This window comes from Sabethes cyaneus, chromosome 1 (assembly GCF_943734655.1).
Source record: "Sabethes cyaneus chromosome 1, idSabCyanKW18_F2, whole genome shotgun sequence".
In the NCBI taxonomy this organism is placed as follows: Eukaryota; Metazoa; Arthropoda; class Insecta; order Diptera; family Culicidae; genus Sabethes; species Sabethes cyaneus.
The window spans coordinates 96,732,722-96,759,726 of NC_071353.1; the positions used below are offsets into that span (position 1 = coordinate 96,732,722).

At 36.0% G+C, this 27,005-nt stretch overlaps 1 protein-coding gene across 1 annotated transcript; it reads left to right on the top strand.

Moving 5' to 3' along the window:
• Positions 1–992: 992 nt before the first annotated feature.
• LOC128734885 (protein obstructor-E-like) lies at positions 993–27,005 on the top strand. Its single transcript, XM_053829284.1, has 5 exons — positions 993–1,109; positions 25,886–26,083; positions 26,143–26,349; positions 26,415–26,628; positions 26,687–27,005. Exons 1-5 carry the CDS (start codon positions 1,064–1,066, stop codon positions 26,724–26,726), a joined length of 705 nt encoding a protein of 234 aa, XP_053685259.1. The 5' UTR covers positions 993–1,063; the 3' UTR covers positions 26,727–27,005.

Consider the following 27,005-nt stretch of genomic DNA (forward strand, 5'->3'; position numbering starts at 1 on the left):
CCAAGTAAAACATTCATTGTGTTCAGTCGGTAAATAGAAGCTTTTAGATTTTTAGGATCATGGTCTGTCTTATGCAAATCACGTCACATCGAAGTATACCTATATACTTGAACGTCATATCTACAACACCAAACGTGGAGGATTGTGTTAACATCAGGTCCGCAACCAGTATATGATATGTATTCAAAAAAATTATTGTAATAATTAGGTAGCTATAATATTATAAATTTAAAATGATTAGGAAGCTTACAAAGGTGAGAATAAATGCAGAATAAATGCATTATTAGTTCTTAGTTTTTCATTCATAAAATATTTCATTGTCGCTAGTCCGGACATTGCAACCACTGTAGGTACGTAGGTGCGGGTCTGGGTATCCAACACCGCCATGAATCTATGTTTAGTACACGCATAAACATGAGTGTGGAACTAGGCACGATAAAACATAAATCATTTTATTCGTCGATTATTTTCAAGTGTAATTAGCTCAATATATAAACAGGGTGATTTCAGAATATTATCAGCAATATTAGCTAAACACGTTCGGGTCCTAAAATCACGAATTTTTTAGTTTTGGAAATTTGAACTATAGCAGATTCTTGATGAACCGTTCATTTTGTACAAAAATTCGGACTAAAAAATGCAATACTCCAAAGTGACAGAGGGGACTCTAGATTTATGCGTGTACTATAAATAGAGATTTCATGGCAGCGTGGCGTCCGACATCAGTCTTACCTCGATTGGCGTATTAAGATACCGTCATGCTCCAACAGACCCCATCTACCTACCTGTGTGTATAGAGCAAGCATCACGCCAGACATTATGCGACACCCATGCACACCCGGCAGCAGACTGAGCACGGAGAGCGTCGCTTCGTGGCGGTAGAGGGATTCATCAAAAGTAAGAGTATTATCACTGCAGCTCGCTAGTTCATTGAGGTCTTTTGAAGTGCTTGGTAGTGTGTTGCGAATAACGCTTCACGGACTCGTTATTTATATCGCAAAGAAGTTTGCCGGCTCTCAGGTGGATTTTACTCCGTATTTCGTTTGCAAAGGTTCAAAGTAAAATGAATAAATTAGTCTTCACATGCATCCTGTTCGTTGCGAGTACATGTAAGTATACTACTGGCACTTTTAAATCCAAAGTACCGATACTATTTCTCGATAACCGTCATATGTCGAAGTGCTATGTATTGGTGTTATAACAAAAATTACATAATTAATGCAACCTGCTGCAGTTCAAATAACTTCCAAAAATCGGAGCGCGTGAAGTGAAAGCAATGAAACCAATTATTCGCATTACTCACATGTAATATTGATTGCACATTTTGCGATTTCTCTAGAAATATGACAATTGTCCGACTTAATACGCTCCGAGTCAGTGGACATAGATTTTTTTTTTTTGGTTTTTGGTTAGTTCGAACTCTACATCATCTTGCATTTTGTATTTCATATATTATAGTTATAATACCCATTAACAACTTTTTGTCATATTGACTTTACGTGTACAATACTTGCTTCCGTTTTTTGCATTAGTTTAGCTTATAATACAATTAAGCTTGTATAGAAAACTGTCTGTAAGCGTTCAGTATTACATCAGAAACCACCGGGTATACGAATGAAAGTTTACTGCTAACCAGTCTCCAGACATATAAACCGTATATACCATTGCAGCAGGCATCTTTTGACTTCGTTGAAACAAACCTGGCAGCACCGCTAAATGCACCGTTAAATGTGTCATAATTACATCATTTTGTTTATGCTCACCAGTTAACGTAACAATGCAGCCCGTTAACATTAGCCCGTCACCTAAACTCAATCCCAAATTAGTGAAAAGCAACGGTTTATTTGGTAATGGCAGTTTCAATTTCTCGTTGACATCTAATTTATAGACCGGGTAACCGTGTAATATTTTTCGCATATGTATACGTATAATTGTATAATTGTTAAATGTGAGAATCTGCTTTGTAATGTTATATGAAACTATTATAGATAACGTTTAAACAATTCGAAATATTTTTGACAAAAAAGTACAATTAAAACAAATTTTTCTAAAACCGACTGTTTTAAACCATTATACTCAGTTTGCAAATTCCATTAATTACTGTGTATGTGTGTGAAAAATATGTTATTCTGCTAATTATCAATGTACTCAGTGATTGTTAGATCATTTTCGAAGATCACAGTATTGAATGTAAGATGTAGTTTATCTGAGTAAGCATAAGTAAGTATAAGATTGAGCTAGCTCTTGAACTTTATATAAAAGCTCGAATCAATCCACCTAGCAGCATAGTATGGTCTGGACAGCTAATTTATTTTTAAAGGTATTTATGGAGTTTAAAATAAATAAAATTTCAAGGTGTACATTCACATAGCATGTTCGGGAGGGTGACGCAGAGATCTTTTTTTTATTTTTTATGATTTGAAGTTTCCCAAGTTCACCTAATGTTCGCCAAAAGTTAAATCAACCGGTTGCATTCGTAAATTCTTTGGTGATTAATCGTGATATAGTGAATGTGATAATTTTTAAAGGTTTCGCGCAGCTTCTATTGCTTTATATAGTGTGTTTATATAGCGTATAGTGGTTGGCACTAACTGCTTGCTAGTTACTAAACGACACTCGCTAATTGGCTATAAGAGCTTGCACAAAGCGTGAAGCTCGTGGATTATTTTGCATAGTAAATACTTGGGGGGCTCTGTAGCCGCAAGGTTACCGAGTCTGCTTTGACAAGCGAATGGTCGTGGGTTCGAATCTTAGTAGAATCAGGCCATTCGATGTCAAAGTGACTTTAGCATGGGTTTATTCTCAGGCCCCTCATCACCCTTCCTTCATGATGAGTTCTACATTATCCCGAAGACGCTTCTGATGGTTACTATACTGGTATGAGGACCTATTGAGGTAATGGTTTTGAACCTCATGAGGACTCACCAGTTCTAACTATAACGAGGCGAGGTTTGGTATAGTAGGACATGCATCGAAGCAAGGGTAAAACCCTCATACACATAAGCACGCATAAAAAAATATAAGCTTATCGTTTACTCAATAACGATAAAGCACAGAAATGCAGTGCAGAATACAGCATACACCCGGGCAACATTACAATGGATCAATAATGTTGTGGTCAAAGTAATAAGCCCATACAAAAAAAACTTCAAATGTATATTCTTATTATTATCGTTTGATAGAAAACTAAACTTTGGAAGATATTTATATATTTATATTTGTTATCAATAATTTGAAAAGTGACCAACCGACACCTATGCTTTTCGGTACGTTCAAATTAATATGGTTTCTAGAGATGAAACATCATACACTGACATCCATTTTGAAATCCAGTAAAATACGAGGTTACGCAATTTGTTTTCGGTTTGAACCGAAAGATATCAGAATTTCATAAAATTTTGTATACGGGCGTATTTTATGGACTTATTGATGAAATAATATTTAAAAAGCGGGGTCAATCCCGGTGTAGTGGTTAGCATTCACGCCTCTCACGCCGAGGACCCGGGTTCAAATCTCAACCCCGCAGAAGTCATGAATGACACAATCTGTTAAAGTGACTATAATCTAACCAAAAAAATATTTAAAAAATTCGAGGTCACCTCTTTTTCCAAGAAATTCCAAAGGCCACATTTTCCGGTTTACTCGAGCATTGCTTACTGCAAAAGTTCATAACTCTAAAAACAAGCATTGCAGAGCTAAATTTGTTTATGAAAATGTACGAAAATTTTCTGAGAGTTGAAAACTCTACAAAAAAATCGAAAAAACCGTGTTCTAGCTCTTGCAAAATTTTTAAAACATTCTTTTCTTATTTGCGAATTTAATTTCTATTAGTGATAAAAATTTTACGATTGTTTTTTTGTTATTCTAGTTTTATGAGCGGAATTCTTTTTTTTTTTCAAAACATTTGGCTTATACAAATTTGAAAAAAAGTTTACGTCCTGGTCTCAAAATTTTGTTGAAGGGGGGGGGGGAGAGAGGGGGGTGCAAGAAAAAAATAATAATATCAGACCTTCAATAACTAAGGAAAAGAGAAAAAAACCGGTGTTTATTTTTCCATATATATCAAAAGTTAAATACATTTTCTACAGTACTTAAATTTTTGTTGAAACCTAACAAACCTTCAATTTTTTTTTATTCAAGCACATAAAGTAAGCATCCTGGTAGAGATAAACCAGTTTGAGAATAGTGGTTCAGAACTCGGTAACCACGAAATAGTATCGTGATCTAATCATCTTGTGAAAATGGCAATTTAGGTCCCTACAACTTTTTTTACATGGAACGCAAATGCTCACTGGCGTGCCCAGAGGTGGGGCGCCACCATTTCAAATCAATGTTGGGCTTAGGGAAATTAGTATTTTTGGTAGTATGTATTATGTTCAGCATGCTTTTTTAGAAGAAACACGTATATATGCTTTTAAATATTTGAAGTTTTCTAAGTCCAACTCCGAACATATTTAGTAGAATTGGTGCCCCACCTTTGGGCACACCAATGCATGTGCTACCGACATGTTTTAAGGAAAAAATCTCTAAAACTATTCACGTTTGAAACCGCTTGTTTTTTGGTCAATCTTTTAGACATATGAATAGCAGGCCATTCCTCAGCTGATGCCAGTTTTCCAACTATAACGTGTTTACCTTTGTAGGATACTTTAATAATAACTCTTTGTCAATCGAAAAAGCTCCCAACACTATTTCATCTTTAATTCTTTTTAGCAGCAATGTTTCGATCACCTTGACTCGTTTTTGATTCATTTGGCAGTATCGACTCAGCAGGGCAAAATTTAAAATAGTTATGTATAGGACATGAGTACAACTAGTTATTTACAATTTTGCAGTAGCTAGGTTGTGTGGTTGTATCTTTTGTATTCATAATGCTATACGGCTGCTACCACGTTGGTAACTAAATAAACGTTTACTTGGCTACCAACGGTGTAGCAGCATTGTAGCACCATAAATATAAAAGATACAGCAAAACTTTTTTCGGCAATTTTGTAGATAACTGTAGATATATGTTCCATACATATTTTTTTCAAATTTTGCTTGGCTGACACGGTACTGTCAAATGTATCAAAATTGAGCCAAAGTGGTCGAATCATCCCTCCCTTTTGGTTTTGGTAATCAGTACTAGGATGACTTTGTTGTACGTCTCTCCACTGTTTCTTGCTTACGTTACGTATGTTTTTTATCATCGCCCAAAATACTCTCGAGCAAGTCAAACCCATATAAGTACTAAATGAGCAGCGCTTAAATTGTTCAGCAAGATTGATAACTAAAGCTAATTTACCGGTTTAGATACAGTAACATAATACATGAAAGTACTAGAAAAGTTTGGAAGAATGCTCACTGCGCATTTACTGCAAATTTAAAGTAAATGGAGCCAAAAATCCGATTGCAAGCTCCAATTTCTACGTCGAAAACTTAAAGGTAAAGCACAATATTCACCCGTGACTTGCAACAGAAATCTAAAAGCTTAGTTGGTGAAAAAAGTTGATCGAGACTAACGGTATAATTAGGCCATTGCAAATTATTTTTAAAGTTTCTGTCTGGAAATTGGTTTGAAAAATCGGGGGGCAAAAACATAATTCGTTACTTACTTACTTAATCAGCTCCAGGCCGTGGTTTCCTCTGATGTACGAAGAAGTCGTCTCCATTCCACTCGGTCCATGGCCGCAATTCGCCAGCCACGTAGTCTACGTAGGGTCCGCAGGTCGCCTTCCACTTGATCGATCCATCTTGCTCGCTACGCGCCCCGCCGTCTCGTTCCAGTCGGATCGTTATTGAGAACTTTTTCAACTGGGCAGTCGTCCGACATCCTCACGACATGCCCAGCCCATCGCAGGCGACCGATTTTTGCTGTGTGAGCGATGGGTGGTTCCCTAAACAGCTGATGCAATTCATGGTGCATTAGCCTCCACGTTCCGTCTTCCATCTGCACTCCGCCGTAGATGGTGCGCAACACCTTCCGTTCGAAAACACTAAGGACGCGTTGGTCTTCCACGAGCATAGTCCATGTCTCATGGTCGTAAAGGACTACCGGTCTAATCAGCGTCTTGTAGATTGTTAACTTCGTGCGGTGGCGAATTTTGTTCGATCGCAGCGTCCTACGGAGTCCAAAGTAGGCACGATTTCCTGCCATAATGCGTCTTTGTATTTCTCTGCTGGTGTCGTTGTCTGCGGTAACCAGTGAGCCCAGGAAACATAATTCGTAGGATATGAATTAATTTTTTTTTTTCATAAAATCAATTGTCTGTGGATTCTACAGCCTGAAAACTCCAAAAATGAGTGTACGAGTTGAGTACGACGCTTCTAGCACGAAACAGAAATGGAAATTCGAACAATGGAATTTCCGAAAATCGGCCGAAAATTTTTTCTTTCGTTCTTGTCTTTTTTCGTAGATTTTTGGATCGAAAATAATAACGTAGGGTATGTTGCTACATCGTCGTAATTGCCTATTCCCGTCATATCCAACACAAATTATTAAAAATATCAGCATTTTTATGACACACAATGCAAAACTAGTTATTCCCTAATATTTTAGTTAGTTGTCTATCATAAGCAATCAATCAAAGTGAGCTGAGATCTATTTAAATGCTTTTTATCATTAAAGAAGTCCTACCAGCCAAATTTTCTACGTTTTTTCGTGCGACGAAGAAGACAATGTCGGCTAATCGTGCTAATTTCCGTCATTCATAAATGAAAATAACTCACGCAAGGCATTGTCGTTGTTCTACAGCCAGAAAAACTTGCCTGACCTGCAGACATTTTGTAGAGTAACATTTGTCATGCCGTCCTACACAAATACATGCGCGTTAGCTCCGTAAACATTGTTGTGATTTTTAGTTCGGACGATGAAAAATTTTGTTGGACGGATTTTAAAACGGTACGACGAATTTTAGCAATAAAGTCAGTTGCGTAATTTCAATAATATGCTTTAATAGTCGCTTTTCAGTGATTTCAAAGTTCACGGATCGGAAGGTAAGTGTGTTTTAGTCAAATCAGTACAAGAACTTTTGGAGTATTCACTAAATCCATCCAGCAAATGATGAAAATTAGAATGGCTTTCCTTATTACGACGGGAATTAGAAAAAGACCCTATATATTAAAAGCAAGAATAGATTTGGTTTTCACGCTTAAACATTAAGTAAAAATGCCTAAAATCAATATTTTTTTTGCTCGAATAAAAAAGTCTCTGTTTTTTTTACGACCCCCCCCCCCCCCCCCCCTTCAGAGGCCCAACACCGGAAGGAAAACTTTATAAAATATTTTTAATGGCCTTACTGTAACTTTGCACAAATTGGGTAATTGGAGATGTACTCTCGTTGAAATATAACAAATCTGCTTAAGACTAAAAAATGCAACATGATAAATAATATGACACTTTAGGGGCAAACTTCACATTTCGAATATTTTTGAAGGGGGGGGGGGGGGGCGACATAAACTTTTTTCCAAATTTGTGTAAGCCATATTTACTTTGAATATTCATATCTCAAGAATGATGCACCGCAGAATAAATATTCTTGAATTGTTTTTATGAATTTTTCGAAAACTTTTTCCAGATAACATTTTTTCTGGTTAGCAAAATAGCTTTCATATTTTTAAAAAAGTTCTGAATTCTTAATATGCGTTGCTTTATTTGTCAATTTATTAAGCTATTATTCTTATTAATTAAGGTACCCCGGGGCAAATGGGGATCCAAGGTAAGTGGAAACGGAGCTCATAATTCGCTTCAACCTCATTTTCTTCAACTGAAACTTTCTAGAAATGAAAGATACAACTGCAGCGCATACTATTATAGTTCATTTATAGTTCATCAAGATATCAGTTCATTTATAATCGGAATTCCAAACACCAGAATTTAACTTTAAATTTGAGCGTCATTTTCAATTTGCGTTGTATAAGTATCACGCCTCTTTCTAAAGGCGTATTTATTTACATGTGTTACATGTTTGGAAGATTGTATCTCGAAAACTATCTGAACTGATAATTAAGTTTAACGAAAAAATGTAGAAAATTGATGTCTAAACATGAAAAAAATGCACAGAAAAAATTCTTTTACCAGTTTTGCAAAACTTTGAAAATAAAATCTAAAATCAAGATATCAAAAATAGAACATTTTTGATTTTTTTAAATTTTTATGGAAAATATAGCAGCAATTTACAGTCTTTTGAAAGTTATTCTGAGATGGAGCAACTTTCATGAACGGACTTTGTAGAATAACGACTTTCATGACTTTTCCCAAACAGGGAATTTTCAAATAATACAAGAATTTTCAATATAAATAAAAATTCTTTATGTCATTTAGGGGAGAGACGTCTACAGTGAGACTTAAATTCAATGGAGTATGTACTCTGCTTTCTAGATATCGCATCAATTGCGTTTTTTTACCAAATAATTGTAAACATGCATATCACACTCGAATAATGATCGGATTGAACTAGCAACTTTTATTTAATTATTGAAAATCAAAATATGATTCGATGACGACATACTAGCCAAAAAATCCGTCTGCATTTTCTTCTAGACTTGCAGGTTTAGATTACTAGGCCTACTTATAACTAAATGCCAATTACCCGGCTTGCTTCCGCAAAACTTCTCATTCACTTTAAAAGTTAAATAGACGTTTACCACCCCGTCTCTGTTAAGCTTGTCTCAAGAAAATCAATTCAATGGTTACAACTGGTTGCACATCAGAGAACACCTGTGAATGCATAACGGAGAGAAGGTTCATGGTCATTGAGACTGCCGAACATAGCGTCCAATAATATGGCTTTTGTCGATGGTCTAGTCTCTTTGGAAAATTAGTTCCACTTCAATCTTGATTGTATTTTTTTTTTCTATCCAGCTTATCTTTTCAGAGGGAATTAAACGCAAAATTTTGTGTATGGTGCTGGATGGCTTCGTCAACGGCGAGTCTTCGTTTACTTTCCCGACATAGGCACGAAAAACCAGTATTATAACAAAATTTGCGAATTACGTTCAAAAGAATACTTGGCATCAATATTTATGGATTGTCTTTTCATAATCGGCAAACGATAATATAAGAAAACAACTATTTTTTCAAAAATAAAAGTCCTCTTGGTTTTTCTAGCTGCTTTGAAAATGACATTTGTAAAGTGCATCAATAGCATTTCTGCAGATTACTTGGAGCAAAAACATCGAAATTGAGCTCTAATTAAAACTACTTGAACTTTTTTCTGCAAGTTAGATAACTTGTGCATAATGAATACATGCATAGATTTTTGTAAACAATTGTGATTGTCCATGGTATTGCCCCTTTTATGACTATTTAGACTGCTGTGATAATCATTTAATGCAACGTAGGGGAACTGTGGGTAAGACGAACAGGGTGGGTAAGACGGACAGGTGGTTGATTCTACCAGTTAAGCATTAAAATTCGTAAATGTTTTGATGGGCATTCAACCATCTTACTATCTCATGATGAACGTTTCCATCATCATTTAGAACTTTCCAATTTTGGAAATTGGAATTTTCCAATGGAAATGATTCTGCATCTGGATGTAACTTTTTTTTCCATCGAAATTAAGCTTTTTGAGTAGTTTAATTCAAAAATGTTGCCCATAGCATGAAGTATTTCGATTTAATACCTTTTCAAGTCACGTCTGCATTGAAATAATATGTAATTTCATTTGCGTATGAAAAATTGTGAACGCTTTAAAAAAAAAGTATAATGATGGGGTGAAATGGACAGCTGCTAGTGTGGCTAAGATGGTCAGTGAACATATTATAATAAAATTGTTGATTTTGCTTCTTAGTATTATCTCCTGCATAAAAATGAAAATTTAATCATCATCATCATCATTCATATTGCCGCTGCCAAACAATTTTCGATTGGCTGCCACTGGTGGTGCCCCCTTCACGCTACACCACCATATTTTACGTATTCAATTTGTTAAGGGTCAATAATAATAATATGATTTACAATACCTGTCCATCTTACCCCCACTCCGTTTCACCTGCAGCACTAAAAAAGTTCACTTTTTCGAACCATTGTTAATTCTCAAAATACACATTAAAAACATTTTTTGTTCAATATTTCACTAGCTGCTTTTGAAAACAATATATTGAACTGAAGTAAACTGTATTTAGGTTTTATAAATCATAAGTTCTCTGTATTATATTAGCTGTTCTTTTTAACCTGTTCGTCTTACCCACAGTTCCCCTACCGCATTTTGCACTGTTAGTCTGACACTAGAGTGGCTTTTAGTTTGATCTACTAATGAGTTTGACTTTTTTTCCTTCTTCCCCTTCTTTTTCACTTCATTGTCTTTGAGCGAAATCATGTGCGAGATTCGACTGTGATAATCGTGTAAATACGAAAGCAAATCTTGTTTATGACGAAGTGCAGTTTCCGTATGACGAACTGCCGCTGAACAAGAAAATTTTTTTCAGTAAAAAATGGAAGTTCCGAAACATTTTATCTGCCTAAATACATGGCACATGCAGAGGTAAGAAGTGAAAGATTCATCTCGTGCCAAAAGCCTGAATACTTCTATAAAAAAATCAAAATAAAGTTTGAATCGTGATTAGGGTAATATCGCTAGCGTTGGGCCAGTGTTATGATCGGGCCATTACAATATTACAGTTTTAGTAACTCGTGCTATCTATGCACAAGCATTGTAAAATTTCTTACTGTGACAGTTGTATTCCATAAACATTTTTTTAACTGGTCAACATCGTAAAAACGTTACAATCACGTTAATTCGTTAATGAAAGTACACTCAAAACAATCACAAGTTTGGATTCATTATTTTTGGCTCTACGATTACTCATGTTTGTCGACCAAAATCGTTTATTAAACACTAGCTGACCCGACAAACTTCGTATTGCCACAAATTAACCTGTGTTGTACATAAATCATGAATCTCGGATGATCTTTGTCACTTCTCGAGTTTTGCAAGCCCCCCAGTGGGTGGCGCTTCCGACGGCGGGTCACCGGCAACACTCGTGACCGTCTCGTCCTGAATGATCTAGTGTTACTATAGATAGTTTTTGTGGTCTTGTTATTGATTAATGTTTTATGGAAGAGTCTCGAATTTCTCAAAGTTGGATTAGTTTTTGAGTTTCGCAAAAAATTCTGTTTTATTTGTATGAGAGTCCATATCCCCCTACCACAGGGGTGAGAGGTCTCTAACTATCATAAAATAAATTCAAGACTCAAAAATCTCCTACATGCTAAATTTGGTTCCATTTGCTTGATTAGTACTCAAATTATAAGGAAATTTGTATTTCATTTGTATGGGAGCCCACCCTCTTAAAAGGGAAAGGGGTCGTAATACACCACAGAAAAAAAATTCTGCCATCTAAAACTCTCACATGCCAAATTTGGTTCCATTTGCTTGATTAGTTCTAAAGTTATGAGCAAATTTGTATTTCGTTTGAATGGGAGCCCCCCCCCCCTCATAAGAAGGTAAGAAGTCCTAATTCATCATGGGAAAAATGGTTGCCTCCAAAAACACCCACATGCCAAATATGGTTCCATTTGCTTGATTAGTTCTCGAATTATGAGGAAATATGTATTTCATTTGTGTAGAAGCCCCCCTCTTGAAGTGTGGAAGGATCCTAATTCACCGTAGAAAATATTTTTGCCTCCAAAAACCTCCACATGCCGAATTTGGTTCTATTTGCTTGATTAGTTCTCGAGTTATGGGAAAATTTGTATTTCGTTTGTATTGGAGCCCCCCCTCCTAATGTGGGAAGAGGTCCTAATTCATCACAGAAAAAATTCTTGCCTCCAAAAACACCTACACGCTAAATTTGGTTCCATTTGCTTGATTAGCTCTCGAGTTATGAGGAAATTTGTATTTCGTTTGTATAGGACCCCCCTCCTAAAGTGGGGAGGGGTCCCAATTCATCATTGAAAAAAAATTGTCTCCAAAAACACACATGCCAAATTTGGTTCAATTCGCTTGATTAGTTCTCGAGTTATGAGGAAATTTGTATTTCATTTGTACATGAGCCCCTCCTCTTAAAGTGGGGAGGGGTCCTAATTCACCATAGAAAATTTTCTTGCTCTCGAAAACCTTCACATGCCAAATTTGGTTGCATTTGCTTGATTAGTTCTCGAGTTATGAGGAAATTTGTATGGAAGTCCCCCCTCTTAAAGGGGAGAGGAGTTATAATTCCTCTTATAAAGAGGGGAGGGGTCTCAATTCACCATAGAATAAATTCTTGTCACCAAAAAAAATACCCACATGCCAAATGTTGTTCTATTTGCTTGATTAGTTCTCGAGTTAGGAGGAAATTTGTATTTCATTTGTACAGGAGCCCCCCCTCTTAGAGTGGGGAGGGGTCCTAATTCACCGTAGAAAATTTTCTTGCCCTCGAAAACCTTCACATGCCAAAGTTGGTTCCATTTGCTTGATTAGTTCTCGAGTTATGAGGAAATTTGTATGGAAGCCCCCCCTCTTAAAGGGGAGACGAGTTACAATTTCCCTTATAAAGAGGGAGGGGTCTCAATTTACCATAGAATAAATTCTTGTCACCGAAAACACCCACATGCCAAATTTGGTTCTATTTGCTTGATTAGTTCTCGAGTTATGAGGAAATTTGTATTTCATTTGTATAGGAGCCCCCCTCCTAAAGTGGGGAGAGGTTCTTATTCATCATAAAAAACATTCTTGCCTCCAAAAACACCTACATGCCAAATTTGGTTCCATTTGCTGGATTAGCTCTCGAGTTATAAGGAAATTTGTATTTCGTTTGTATAGGAGCCCCCCCCCCCCTCTTAAAGTGGGGAGGGGTCCCAATTCATCATAGAAAAAAATTTTGTCTTCAAAAACACACACATGCCAAATTTGGTTCCATTTGCTTGATTAGTTCTCGAGTTATGAGGAAATTGGTATTTCATTTGTACAGGAGCCCCCCCTCTTAAAGTGAGGAGGGGTCCTAATTCAACATAGAAAATTTTCTTGCCCTCGAAAACCTTCACATGCCAAATTTGTTTCCATTTGCTTGATTAGTTCTCGAGTTATGAGGAAATTTGTATGGAAACCCCCCTCTTAAAGGGGAGAGGAGTTATAATTCCCCTTATAAAGAGGGGAGGGTCTCAAATTACCCTAGAATAAATTCTTGTCACCGAAAACACCCACATGCCAAATTTGGTTCTATTTGCTTGATTAGTTCTCGAGTTATGCAGAAATTTGTGTTTCATTTGTATGGGAGCCCCCCCTCTTAGTGGGGGGAGGGGTCTCTAACCATCACTAAAACCTTTCCTGGCCCCAAAACCCTCTTCTTGCAAATTTTCACGCCGATTGGTTCAGTAGTTTGTGATTCTATAAGGAACACAGGACAGACAGACAGACAGACAGACAGACAGACAGAAATCCTTCTTTATAGGTATAGATTGTTTACATGTTAATTACGTTTAGATTTTATAACCTAGTGAAAATTAAATAAGTTAATCAATTACTGATGCTATCTCAGATTGGTTTAAGTGCTTGATTTATGTGCCAGTAGCACTTTATATATTATACTAGCTGACCCGACAAACTTCGTATTGCCACAAATTAAACTGTGTTGTATATAAATCGTGAATCTCGGATGACCGTTGTCACAATCTTGAGTTTTGCAAGTTTCTGGGGAGTTCATGGGTGTTTTAATATACAAATTTTCCTCACAGTAAAGTAGAAAACAACTCCTCCCATTGCTTAGTCTGATGAAATAAAGCGGATAGCATTTAAATATTCGCCATCATTACAAACCATTTCGCCGAATACCATTTTGCGGAACGCCAATTCTCGGTTGACCATAACGCGGAATATAGAGTTTCGCAGAATACCATTTCACGAAAAACTTTACATGGGATGTACCATTTCAAGGAAAATCTTTTCGTAGAAAGTACCATTTCGCAGGGGTGACCCAACTGAAGAAAAGTAATAGAGGTCAGTAGATCTAGGAAAATCAATAAACCTAGATAGAGGTGATCTCTACGGGGGGCTCCACCCCGCAGTGACCGGCGCTTCCGACGGCAGGTCTCTGGCAACACTCGCGGCTTGTGGCCGTCTCGCGCTGAATTATCTAATGTTACTGTTGATAGTTTTTGGTGGTCTTGTTATTGATTAATGTTTTATGAAAGAGTCCAAAATTTCTCGAGTTCGATTAGTTTTTCAGTTACGCAAAAATTTCTGTTTTATTTGTATGAGAGTCCTTAACCCCCTACCACACGGGTGCGGTGTCTCAAACCATCATTAAAAAAAATCCTGCCTCCAAAACCCCCCACATACCAAATTTGGTTCCATTTGCTTGACTACTTCTCGAGTTATGAGAAAATTTATATTTCATTTGTATGGGAGCCCCCCCTCCTGAAGCGGGGAGAGGTTTCAATTCACCATAGAAAACATTCTTGTCTCCAAAAACACTCGAGTTATGAGGTAATTTATATTTCATTTGTATGGGAGCCCCCCTCCTAAAAAGGGAGAGGAGTCCTAATTCATCATAGAAAAAATTCATGCCTCCAAAAACACCCACATGCCAAATATGGACAGAAATCCATTTTTATAGGCATAGATTTGTATGGTAGCACCCCCCCCCCCCATTTTAGTGGGAGGAAGGGTCTTCTGCCATCGAGAGAACCTTCCCTGGCCCCAAAAACCCCTACATGCAATTTTTTTTCGCCGATCGGTTCAGTAGGATTTCGATTCTATAAGGAACATAGGGACAGACAGACAGAAATCCATTTTTATAGGTATAGGTAAATCCAGAGGCGGGCACCGCTAATCAGCTAACCGTTAACTTTTTTGCCTGCGAATAGTGCGTTCGTTAGATTTGAAATGTGTGTACGTTTCCATTAGCTTCCGACAAATTAAAGCGCCTAAATAAACGTCTGGCAGCTAATTTTTGAAAATAATAACAAAAATAAGCGTGCAATTTCTAGCAAATTGATAAAATTGACCATTGTTGGTCAAAGTGAAAAATGAAAATCCAGCGTTTTTTTTTATTCATAACTTTTAGGATTGATTGATTATGACACATAACCTTCGGTGTATGTTTACTTATTTGGATTATCGCTTCTCGTACATGGCAGCACAATTGCAAAAAAACGTTTCCGCGATCGGCTCATAGGCTTCAAAGGTTTCAAAAGAAATTCAACAGTTCGTACGTGAGAGTTATTATGATGGCATTGAGACACCGCACCCCTGTGGTAGGGGGTTAAGGACTCTCATACAAATAAAACAGAAATTTTGCGTATATATATATATATATATATATATATATATATATATATATATATATTTACCTTACTATATATATATATATATATATATATATATATATATATATATATATATATATATATATATATATATTTACTAACGAACGCACTATTCGCAGGCAAAAAAGTTAACGGTTAGCTGATTAGCGGTGCCCGCCTCTAGATTTACCTATACCTATAAAAATGGATTTCTGTCTGTCTGTCCCTATGTTCCTTATAGAATCGAAATCCTACTGAACCGATCGGCGAAAAAAAATTGCATGTAGGGGTTTTTGGGTCCAGGGAAGGTTCTCTCGATGGCAGAAGACCCTTCCTCCCACTAAAATGGGGGGGGGGGGGTGCTCCCATACAAATCTATGCCTATAAAAATGGATTTCTGTCCATATTTGGCATGTGGGTGTTTTTGGAGGCATGAATTTTTTCTATGATGAATTAGGACCCCTCTCCCTTTTTAGGAGGGGGGCTCCCATACAAATGAAATATAAATTTTCTCATAACTCGAGAAGTAGTCAAGCAAATGGAACCAAATTTGGTATGTGGGGGGTTTTGGAGGCAGGATTTTTTTTAATGATGGTTTGAGACACCACACCCGTGTGGTAGGGGATTAAGGACTCTCATACAAATAAAACAGAAATTTTTGCGTAACTGAAAAACTAATCGAACTCGAGAAATTTTGGACTCTTTCATAAAACATTAATCAATAACAAGACCACCAAAAACTATCAACAGTAACATTAGATAATTCAGCGCGAGACGGCCACAAGCCGCGAGTGTTGCCAGAGACCTGCCGTCGGAAGCGCCGGTCACTGCGGGGTGGAGCCCCCCGTAGAGATCACCTCTATCTAGGTTTATTGATTTTCCTAGATCTACTGACCTCTATTACTTTTCTTCAGTTGGGTCACCCCTGCGAAATGGTACTTTCTACGAAAAGATTTTCCTTGAAATGGTACATCCCATGTAAAGTTTTTCATGAAATGGTATTCTGCGAAACTCTATATTCTGCGTTATGGTCAACCGAGAATTGGCGTTCCGCAAAATGGTATTCGGCGAAATGGTTTGTAATGATGGCGAATATTTAAATGCTATCCGCTTTATTTCATCAGACTAAGCAATGGGAGGAGTTGTTTTCTACTTTACTGTGAGGAAAATTTGTATATTAAAACACCCATGAACTCCCCAGAAACTTGCAAAACTCAAGATTGTGACAACGGTCATCCGAGATTCACGATTTATATACAACACAGTTTAATTTGTGGCAATACGAAGTTTGTCGGGTCAGCTAGTATAATATATAAAGTGCTACTGGCACATAAATCAAGCACTTAAACCAATCTGACCAAACCAATATATGGATATATATGGGTCATTCCACGGGAAATTTACAGTCAAAATTTTTTTTCTCTTCGGAATATTTTTTTTACGTTCTTTGTTCAAAAAAAATCGATACGTATTTTTCTATTTCGATGTTACTGTTGGAATTCGCAAGATATGATTTTTTAAAGTATTGTAATCCGAAAAAATCATTATTTTTTAAATACTGATTGTAAACATAGTTTGTAATATCAAAAAATGACTTTCTACCAGATGTGTTCACTATTCCATAAGCCTTCAAAATTGGTATACCATACCTCCTCTCGATTGTTTTTCAATAGTTAAATAGTGCATTTTTATAAACAATTGCATTTTTTTTCAAAGTTGGAACTTTTTTTTCTCGATTTTTTTTACTTTAAAATATTTGTTAATCTTTCTCGAAGAAGCATGCAAAATTTGGAAATGGAGAAATGAAAACTCTAGAAGATATGAATTTTTATTTCGAAGCGCGCACGTTAATGCAAACGAGCGGACGAACGCGTGTGCTTCAACGACACGTTACACTTAATAGCATCAAAGGCGGCCTCGTTATGAAGCTGCCCGTGGGTTAGAACATCGATTGAGCATAACCGCTCACTTCACATTGTCGCACGCGCTGAGACATAAAATGTCATAACTTCCAGAGTTTTCATTTCTCCATTTCCAAATTTTGCATACTTCTTCAAGAAAGATGAACAAATATTTTAAAATAAAAAAAATTGAGAAAAAAAAGTTCCAACTTTGAAAAAATTGCAATTGTTTATAAAAATGCACTATTTCACTATTGAAAAACAATCGAGAGGAGGTATGGTATACCAATTGTGAAAGCTTGTGGAATAGTGAACACATCTAATAGAAAGTCATTTTTTGATATTACAAATTATGTTTACAATCAGCTTTTAAAAAATAGTAATTTTTTCGGATTACAATACTTTAAAAAATCATATCTTGCGAATTCCAACAGTAACATCGAAATAGAAAAATACGTATCGATTTTTTTTGAACAAAGAACGTGAAAAAAATATTCCGAAGAGAAAAAAAATTTTGATTGTAAATTTCCCGTGGAATGACCCATATATATATATATACAGGGGTTAGACAAAATGATCGGGACAGGCAAAATTTTGATGAAATTAAAACGGCCATAACTTTTACAAAATTAGACATTTTTAGATGAAACCAATTGCATTCGACGGGGAAATTTTTCTAGTTTTCCTAGATTACTTCAAAATTCGCAATAGTCAGCGGACACCAGAGATATTCCGTATTGTCTGGGGGTATGTCAAAAACTGATTTTTTTAATCGCCTGTATCTTTTTTTGTCATGGAAATTTATTCATTTTCATATTTTATCCCAAAACTAGATTTAATTTCCAGTCGATAGGTCGAAAAAGAACGGAAATCCAACACGAAACAACAGAGATATGGCCATTTTAGTGAAATCAGTTCTGGAAATGTTGCCAGTAATGTCTTACCTTTATGGCCATTTTAAAACATGACCAAAACCATTCCAATATGGATGTCAAACTTCAAAAATTTACGAGGGTTGAAAATCCTGAAGTTTGACACCCATATTGACATGTTTTCGAACATTCCCTGAAACGACCACTTCCGCAGGGGTACCTAGAACCTGCTACATGGTTGCCATGGGACACTGCGGACCTGGGAATGCTTTCAGTGTCAATGCCTCATAAAAGGAATAAGAATGCCTTATTCAATGCCTTATTCAAAGGAATAAGAACACTTTTTAATCACCATCTAATTATAAGACTTCTATATAAGAAACTGTATATGCATTATACTAGTCTACATCGGTTGACGAAATAAATAAATAAAACCTTAACGTTTGATGCTCATATTGACATGGTTTGCGTCATGTCCTAAACTGGCCAGAGCAATACTGATTTTACGAAAATGGCCGTAACTTGGTTGTTTCTCGTCGGATTTCCGTTCTTTTTTCACCAATCGACTGAAAATGAAATCTTATTTTGGGAAAAAATATGAAAATTAATAAATTTTCATGACAGAAAAAGATACAGCCGACTTAAAAAATCAGTTTTCGACATACCCCCAGATAACCCGGAATATCTCCGGTGTCCGCTGACTATTGCGAATCTTAAAATATTTTCGAAAAACTAGAAAAATTTCCCCGTCGAACGCAATTGGTTTCATTTACAAATGTCCAATTTTGTGGATGTTATGGCCGTTTGAATTTCCTCAAAATTTTGCCTGTCCCGATCATTTTGTCTAACTCCTGTATATATATGACACATTCCGCGGGCCGGTATACCAACCAGACATTTTATAAAACTTGCTTTTAGTATTGTTGAATATTTTTTCATGATTGGGTAATGTTTGAACCTTTCAAAACTGCCCTAACTGGTATTCTAGCATTATCGGAAGTTATTTAAAACGTGTGTCGAAAATAAATGAAATTTACAAGAAATAAATGATTTTTCGCGATATTTTTAAAAATGCTGCTACAGTGCGCTAAAACATTTCATAAATGCACTTGTTTTCGACCAACTTACAAGGAATATATGCTGAATCCATTCCAAAAATAGTTTGGATGCAATTTTGCAGTTATTTTGTATTTCAAGTGGATGAAATAGGGCCATTTTTTTGCGTTGTAACGTCACGAAAAAAGTGTAGTTTTCCGTTTTCGCAGAAAAGTACAAATTCGAACAATCTAATGATCTGTATTCTCTGTGTACTTAAAAATATCTTTAAAATGGTGCCTAAAGAATGAAGATAAGGTAAGTAGAACCTAAGTTACAACTGATTGAAGCTCGCGTTGTAATGTCACGGCGGGCAGCCGGACGGATTCAAAACATGTGAGACATAAGTAATAGCATCGAAACCTTAAGACATAGCATGATAGTAGCTTCAGAAAAGTTCCTTCATTTAAAAAGCACTTTCTAGTGATAAAAAAAACATTCGGACATTAGGGTGTCCCTAAGCAGATACAAAAAAAAATATGTTCTCTATTTTAAGTCAGAAATGATTGCTGCCTACAGAAAATTTGTAGAAAAACTAATTTCAAGAAACTTCGTTGAATACTGAAGATTTATATTTCTTACATGAAAAAAGTTATAGAGCCAAACTCTTAGGGACACCCTTAAAAATAGTTTTTTTATCTAGCTCTTTAATAACGCTTCGTACGCCTTTTAGATGTTTGTAAGAAATGTAAGAAATTGGTAATAGAATTAACCTGCACATTTTCGTCGAAGATAGTAGAGATCTATCTTTTTTCCTTTAGGAGCTATCCCTTGTTTCTTTTATTTATACATGTTCACCTACGGTTGTCTTCATAATAACTTTTTTTAGATTTTCCACATTATACTCTAAGCTGTACATGGTGGAATACAGCATAAATTAACTCACAAAAAACAAGTGAGATTAGGTGCTCATAGCTGCTCTCCCTCGAGATACACCCCCTTAAATAGTAGATGCAAAAATAAAAAAGCCAGTGATAGCGTCTAAAGGGAAAAAGATAGTGCTCTACTATTTTCGACAAAAATGTGCAATTTAATTAGATTACCATTTTTTTAGAACATTCGCAAGCCATACGAAGCGTTATTAAAGAGGTAGATCGAAAAAAAATATTTTAAGGGTGTCCCTAAGAGCTTGGCTCTATAACTTTTTTCATGTAAAAAATATAAATCTCTAGCATTCAACAAAGTTTCTTAAAATTAGTTTTTCTATAAATTTTCTGTAGACAGCAATCATTTTTGACTTAAAATAGAGAAAATACTTTTTGTATCTACTTGAGGACACCCTAATGTCCGAATATTTTTTCACCACTAGAAAGTGCTTTTTAAATGAAGAAGCTTTTCTGAAGCAAATATTATGCTATGTTTTAAGGTTTCGATGCTATTACTTACGTCTCACTTTCTTAGAATCCCTCCCACTGCGCGACGTAATTTGTGAAGAACCCCACAATTACGTAGGCAAAATAGTGAAAAGACAAATTAACGACACGGTTTTGGATTATCCCTTATGTACAGAAGGCAGCAATAGCAATAATTAAGGCGGAACCCAAAGTGGCTAACGTTATTGTGTTAGTGCGACAAACACTGTACTGTACATCTCATGTGTTCGTTAAAAACCGAAACGTTTATTTGAACATTGCATTAGTATTGGTAATATATGTCAAATAGCGGAGCTTGCAAACATAAACAGCTGATCCGCAGCCAACCGCACTGACTACAAACATCCCGAAAAAGGGTTTGTTTTCTTTATCAAGGCATTCCGATTCAATCAAAATTAACAGCAGCAACTGAATAATGCGTAGGATCACTAGGATGTTTAATTAATCCGCTTGCATCGGATTGCGTTTTTGACTCCTACGTTTGCGTTTTGTTTGTTTACTCATCTAAGCTCATCGATGCGGCGAAAGTTGAAAGCTCTTTAAAAGCTCATTGATGTGACGAAAGTTTGATACTGTGTTGCTGCTTTTTCGGAAATCGCTTGTTCAACGAAATATGTGCGTAACCAAATATCTATTAACTAATTACAAATTATACATTGGTCGCTTTTATGAACACGTAATGATCGATATGTTCAGTTAAATTTATTTTCCATGAGCAATTATGTTTTGCTGAGCGTTTATTGATACATAGCAGATCGATAAATTGAATTACAAGTTTTAGGAAATTATAACAGCGCTGGAAGCACTGATTACGCGGCGAAAGCGTGCTCTGCCAATACAGATGCATTTTTAAGGCGCAAAACAATACATGCGTCGAATGGTAGCCATTTATCCAGCCATCTTTGAGCCACTTTCGGTTTCCCCTTAACGAGTATTAACTGAACAGATTTTTCGTGACGTTACAACGGAGCTACGACCCTCTCTGTGTAGAGCAGAGCGTTGTAACGTCACGAAAAGTAAAATCTGTTTAAAAATAAATTTCACTAATTATCGGAATTCTGAACATAGTAAGTTGTTCAGTATTCATCTCTTATCAAATCATAGAAGAAAGTCTTTAGATAACATTTGAAAGAGAGCAGAATTTTCATATTTTTTAACAGAAGAACCAAAAGACGATTTTCTGGCGCGTTGTAACGTCACGCTACATATTTGCTTTCCAAAACAATCTAAGTAAGGCAAATGCTATTAATTTGTTCATTTTTAATAGGAAATTTTATGTTCTTTCCAAATATATAATAATATTTGGGGGTTTCTCAACGATTTTCTTAGCTGAAACACAAATACTGTGCAAAGAAATGTCAAAACGTTGTAACGTCACGCCGGAATGTGTCATATATGGGTCATTCCACGGGAAATTTACAGTCAAAATTTTTTTTTCTGTTCGGAACATTTTTTTTACGTTCTTTGTGCAAAAAAATCGACACGTATTTTTTTATTTCGTTGTTACTGTTGGAATTCGCCAGATATGATTTTTTAAAGTATTGTAATCCGAACAAAATACTATTTTTTAAATACTGATTGTAAACATAGATTGTAATATCAAAAAATGACTTTCTACCAGATGTGTTCACTATTCGACAAGCTACCATACCATACCATTCGTATACCATACCTCCTCTTGATTATTTTTCAATAGTTAAATAGTGCATTTTTATAAACAATTGCAATTTTTTGAAAGTTGGAACTTTTTTTTCTCGATTTTTTTTATTTTAAAATATTTGTTGATCTTTCTCGAAGAAGCATGCACAATTTGGAAATAGAAAAATGAAAACTCTACAAGCTATGAATTTTTATGTCTTAGCGCGTGTGTCTATGTGAAACGAGCGTTTATGCTCAATCGATGTTCTAACCCACGGGCAGCTTCATAACGTGACCGCCTTTGATGCTATTAAGTGTAACGTGTCGTTGAAGCGCGCGTGTTCGTCCGCTCGAGCTAACCGGTTCTAATCTCTGATTATAGCTTGGTTCGACCCATGCACCTTCCAGCATTGGACAAAAGATAGCAGTCACAACGACAACTTGTTAAGCATAGCTACCTATTACCCCCCCCCCCTTTCCTTTCCACTCTTTCCCCTTCATTCCCTAAAAAAATCCTTGTTCATTACTTTCCCTTACCGTCCCTTCATCAATTGTAGAATCATCGTTTCAAAAAAATATTAGATTCCTAGTATTTTTCCTAGATTGCTAGATAGAAATTCTGCTTTCATAAAAGAATGTTTGTTTTACAAAGGTTCGTTCAAGAGCTATGAACTTTTGAAATAAGTGATGACCATTAATACCGCCGATCTAGAAAATTAACAAATTTCTTATCAAAAGCCGTTGCAGCGGTCAATTATGCTTCAGACAAAAAGAATACTTTGCTTACTGATGGCCACTTCAGTGTCTGATTCAGAACATCCAATACTAGGTTCTGGGGAACATTTATGTTTTTTAGATAATTCATTTTGCGGCACATCAAATCACATCAGCTTGATAAAATAAGCCGAATGGAATGGAAGTACAATGGGGACATTTAAGACTCAAATGCCCACTAACCGGTTCTTGGTTCTTGGGAATGATTTTGAATCTTAGGATGATTCATCTCGTGGCCCATCAATTAATTGTTGAGCTCTATCTTCATCGCTAATTGAACTAGATTGCGCTGCATTGAAGGAATAACCAACTTCATGGAGCTATCGGTAGTGGGGAAAGGGTTCCTATGTGAAAATACAATTTCAGATTTTAGTCTAAAATTTGATGTTCAGTATGCAGAAAATCTGAATCAATTCGTCCTTCACGTTACCGAAAAGAAAATATTTAAAATGATCCAGTACAGAGATAACAATACTCCTGTGCTCCCTGAACAGCACCAGAGGAAGGCCAGGTCATGGATTTAATTATGGCAATGGCAAAAACAGGATTTTCGGTCAACTTTCAGCGTTTAAAAACATAAACAACATGACATGTTGTTTATCGTTACTTTTTAGCTGCGTAGAATAAGGAACACGCACAAGAAAGTGCGTAGCATTTTTTTTTCATGTGTGGACTCATCACTGCGATGCGTAGCATTAAGCACAATGGATAAATTATAAAATGAAAAACTTAAACAATTATTAGTCGAATTTTATTACATAAATTTTTTCAGATATGACAATTCCAGCGTTACGGGACACAATTAGCAACCATTTTTACTATGTAAATTGGCTCTTGTTTCACAAATTTTTTAGCAATTATCTTGTGAAATTGGTGACTGAAGAGGACCTTACTTTCCAGTTGTATGCCAAGGATTTGGTTCGAAAGGAACTGATTTGCGTGGTGAGCATGGTGTCCCGTAACGCTGGAATGTGTCATATTATAGGCCGTAGCTCTACACATTGCCGTTATCAACGTTGTTAATATTAGTCTAAAATACAGGGATACCTCGATATAAGACAATTTATCATTTCAAAATTTGTCTTATATCGAAATTGTCTTATACCATGATTTAACAAAAAAATGCGTTAGCAGTCGCCAATTTTGCCTCGTGTTCTGTGTCTATAAGTTTTGAACCATTTATTATTGTTTGAGCTTTTGTTTGCTTTGAATTTTTAGCATTATTTAGAAATAAATAAAATATTTTATGTCGCCGCTTTTGGAAAGGTAAAAATCGAGGTAAAAATTGTCTAATATCGAGTTGTTTTATATCGAGGTTGTTTTATGTGGAGATTTATTGGTGGAACTAGCGCTCATTTTTAATGGGGGCCATTTGGCCATTTTATTTGATCGGCCAGCTCCATTTTTCTAGGGGGGGGGGGGGGAAAGAGCGGGGTAAATCTCTCCTAGGTTTAGCCCCGTTCTGCCAATGTCGAGGTTGTCTCATTTCTATGTATTCCTGTATTTATAATAGCAGGAGAATTCAAAAAATGACTTCACTGCCCAAAATATCGTCCCGAACAAACATTTACATTAAATGTTGTAGTAGGCACAATGCTCCTTCAACAGTTTTATTGTGGACCTTGAAACTTATGGTAAATTTATTGTAAAAGTTACTTACTTACTTACTTATCCTGGCTCGCTGTCCTTCAGGATTTGACCTGCAAAATAATAGCATAAAAATTGCTTTTAAAATCTCTGAAATCAATTATCGCGTGTTTGAACCTTAAAATAAATAAAAAATTCTTCCTTTTTGAATTTCTCTGTACGATTTCTCGTAAACGCCGCAGATGAATATCATGTACTAGTATTTTTAAAGTGCATATATATTGTTATTATATTGTACCTTACATTATTTAAATAAATTTAAAAATTATGAAATGATGGTTTATTTTCATAACGGCATAGTTTCGTCATGCTAAATATAATCGTTCGAACTGATCGAACTGATAAAAAACTAGGAACAACATTAAATGAACATACGATTTTATACAAGAAAGTAACATGTAGTAGAACAAGATTGGTCGAATTATGCAGATTGCAAGGCTAGCATTATGATGTCTGTAAATGGTACTATGTGGCTAGACTTGCTAGCCTTGAGGTACATGCCCTGCCCCAATGATAGTGTATATGCATACACAACAACGAAAACATAGTTCTCAGCATACAACTGCATGTGACCTCGCTCACCAAAAAATGTCATCGTATGATATCAGAGAATCGATAGGTCTTGAACAACTTTTTGAAAGTTGTCGGTCGATATATAAAATTGCGGCCGTTCACAAACTGGATTGGTAGCATAGAGACCATGATGCTTATCGCTAGCAGGAATAAATATATATTTAACTCCTGTAGGTTGCAAAGCACCTGAAGGCTAACAAGTAAAGTGCAGATGTCTGTATAAAAAGAGCAGAATTATTTGAAATTGTTACGTAAAACATTTAGCAATTGATTGTAGTTTAACGACTTATTGAGAATAGGCCACCCACTGCTAGCCAAATAATAGCATTTTTCAGATAATTTAATTGATGAACATATATCAGCCGATTATTTAATAGTAATATCATTGAGATTTATGGTTATAACGAAATGATGGATTGAGTTTCTAAATTTGTGATTTCAAGAGAGCGGACATGTTTATCTTAGAGAAAGATCTTATTAAAAGCCGTTGTAAAGATTGTATAGGCGGCAAAATACTTTGCCAATATTAAAGTTGAAATAATTTTTTCTCGAGTTGTTTACAATTGCAACAACCCTCGTCACTTTCTTTTTGTTTCTTTCTGGATATAAACTCATTTTTAGGTTACGATGAAGGAATAAATTGAATGTTTTGTAGTGATAATACATGTTGTCTTGCTTAGTGTAATTTGAATCAGCAGAGCTATGAGTTCAACTAAAATGGTTAATAACGAAATATAAAATAAAAGATGTGATGTATCTAATGTGTAAAAAATATAATTAAGATTTCTTTCGCCATTACAGATGCACAACAGTTTAAATGCCCACCAAAAGATGGTCAATACGAAGATCCAATTCAGTGCGATAAGTATTATGAGTGTTATGATGGCCGTGCAACCGAAAAGCTATGCCCGGATGGTCTCGTGTTCGACCCCACGATCCGGAAAATTAACAAGTGCGATCAACCCTTCAATGTAGACTGTGGTGATCGTGTGGAATTACGTAATTGTTTCTCGAATGAATAAAATCGCAAAACATTTTAACGGTTTCTTGATTCGCAGAGCCTCCAAAGGGCAAAAATCTATGTCCTCGTAGAAACGGGTTTTTCGCTCATCCAGATCCTGCCGTGTGCAATGTTTTTTATAACTGCATTGAAGGTGATGCCAATGAAATAACTTGCACCGCTGGTTTACATTTTGATGAATACACTGGCACTTGCGTTTGGCCGAACGACGCTGGCCGTCAGGGATGCAACCCAGGTGCTAATAGTATGTCATACCATTACTATTATTCAAGCAGAAATAATAGAAATAACTTTTTAAACAACCAACAGAGAAGTTGAAAGATGGTTTCACGTGTCCAAAGGAACAAAAGACTGATGAATCTGGCCAGACTGTTGCCCACCCCAAGTACGCACATCCTACTGACTGCCAAAGGTTTTATGTATGCTTGAACGGCGTTGAACCTCGTGATCTGGGCTGTCAAGCAGGGGAGGTCTACAACGAAGAAACTGAGCGATGCGATGCACCAGAAAATGTTCCAGGATGGTATAATAAGCATTGGAACGCACTTTTTACTTCAATAATCTTTTTTTTTTGTTTTTAGCGAGGATTGGTACAAAGATAGTGACGAGAAGAAACACTAGACTGCAGCCTCAATTCCGAGCGATCATGTACTCATCATCATTGTTCATTCATAAAAACCGATAAAATTAGTTGGAAAATAATTGAATAAATCATTTTCCAAATTTTTTTGGCATTTGATCTGAGAATCAGGACGTCATGGCTTTTCATCCTTGACTGGCCAATATTGAATATCACCATCCTGCAAAATAGTATGAAGATCACTGTAACCAGACTGATGCTCTTAATGAAAAAGAGAAACATTGTATAACAAGAAACGTTAAAAAGAAAAGCAACGCAAA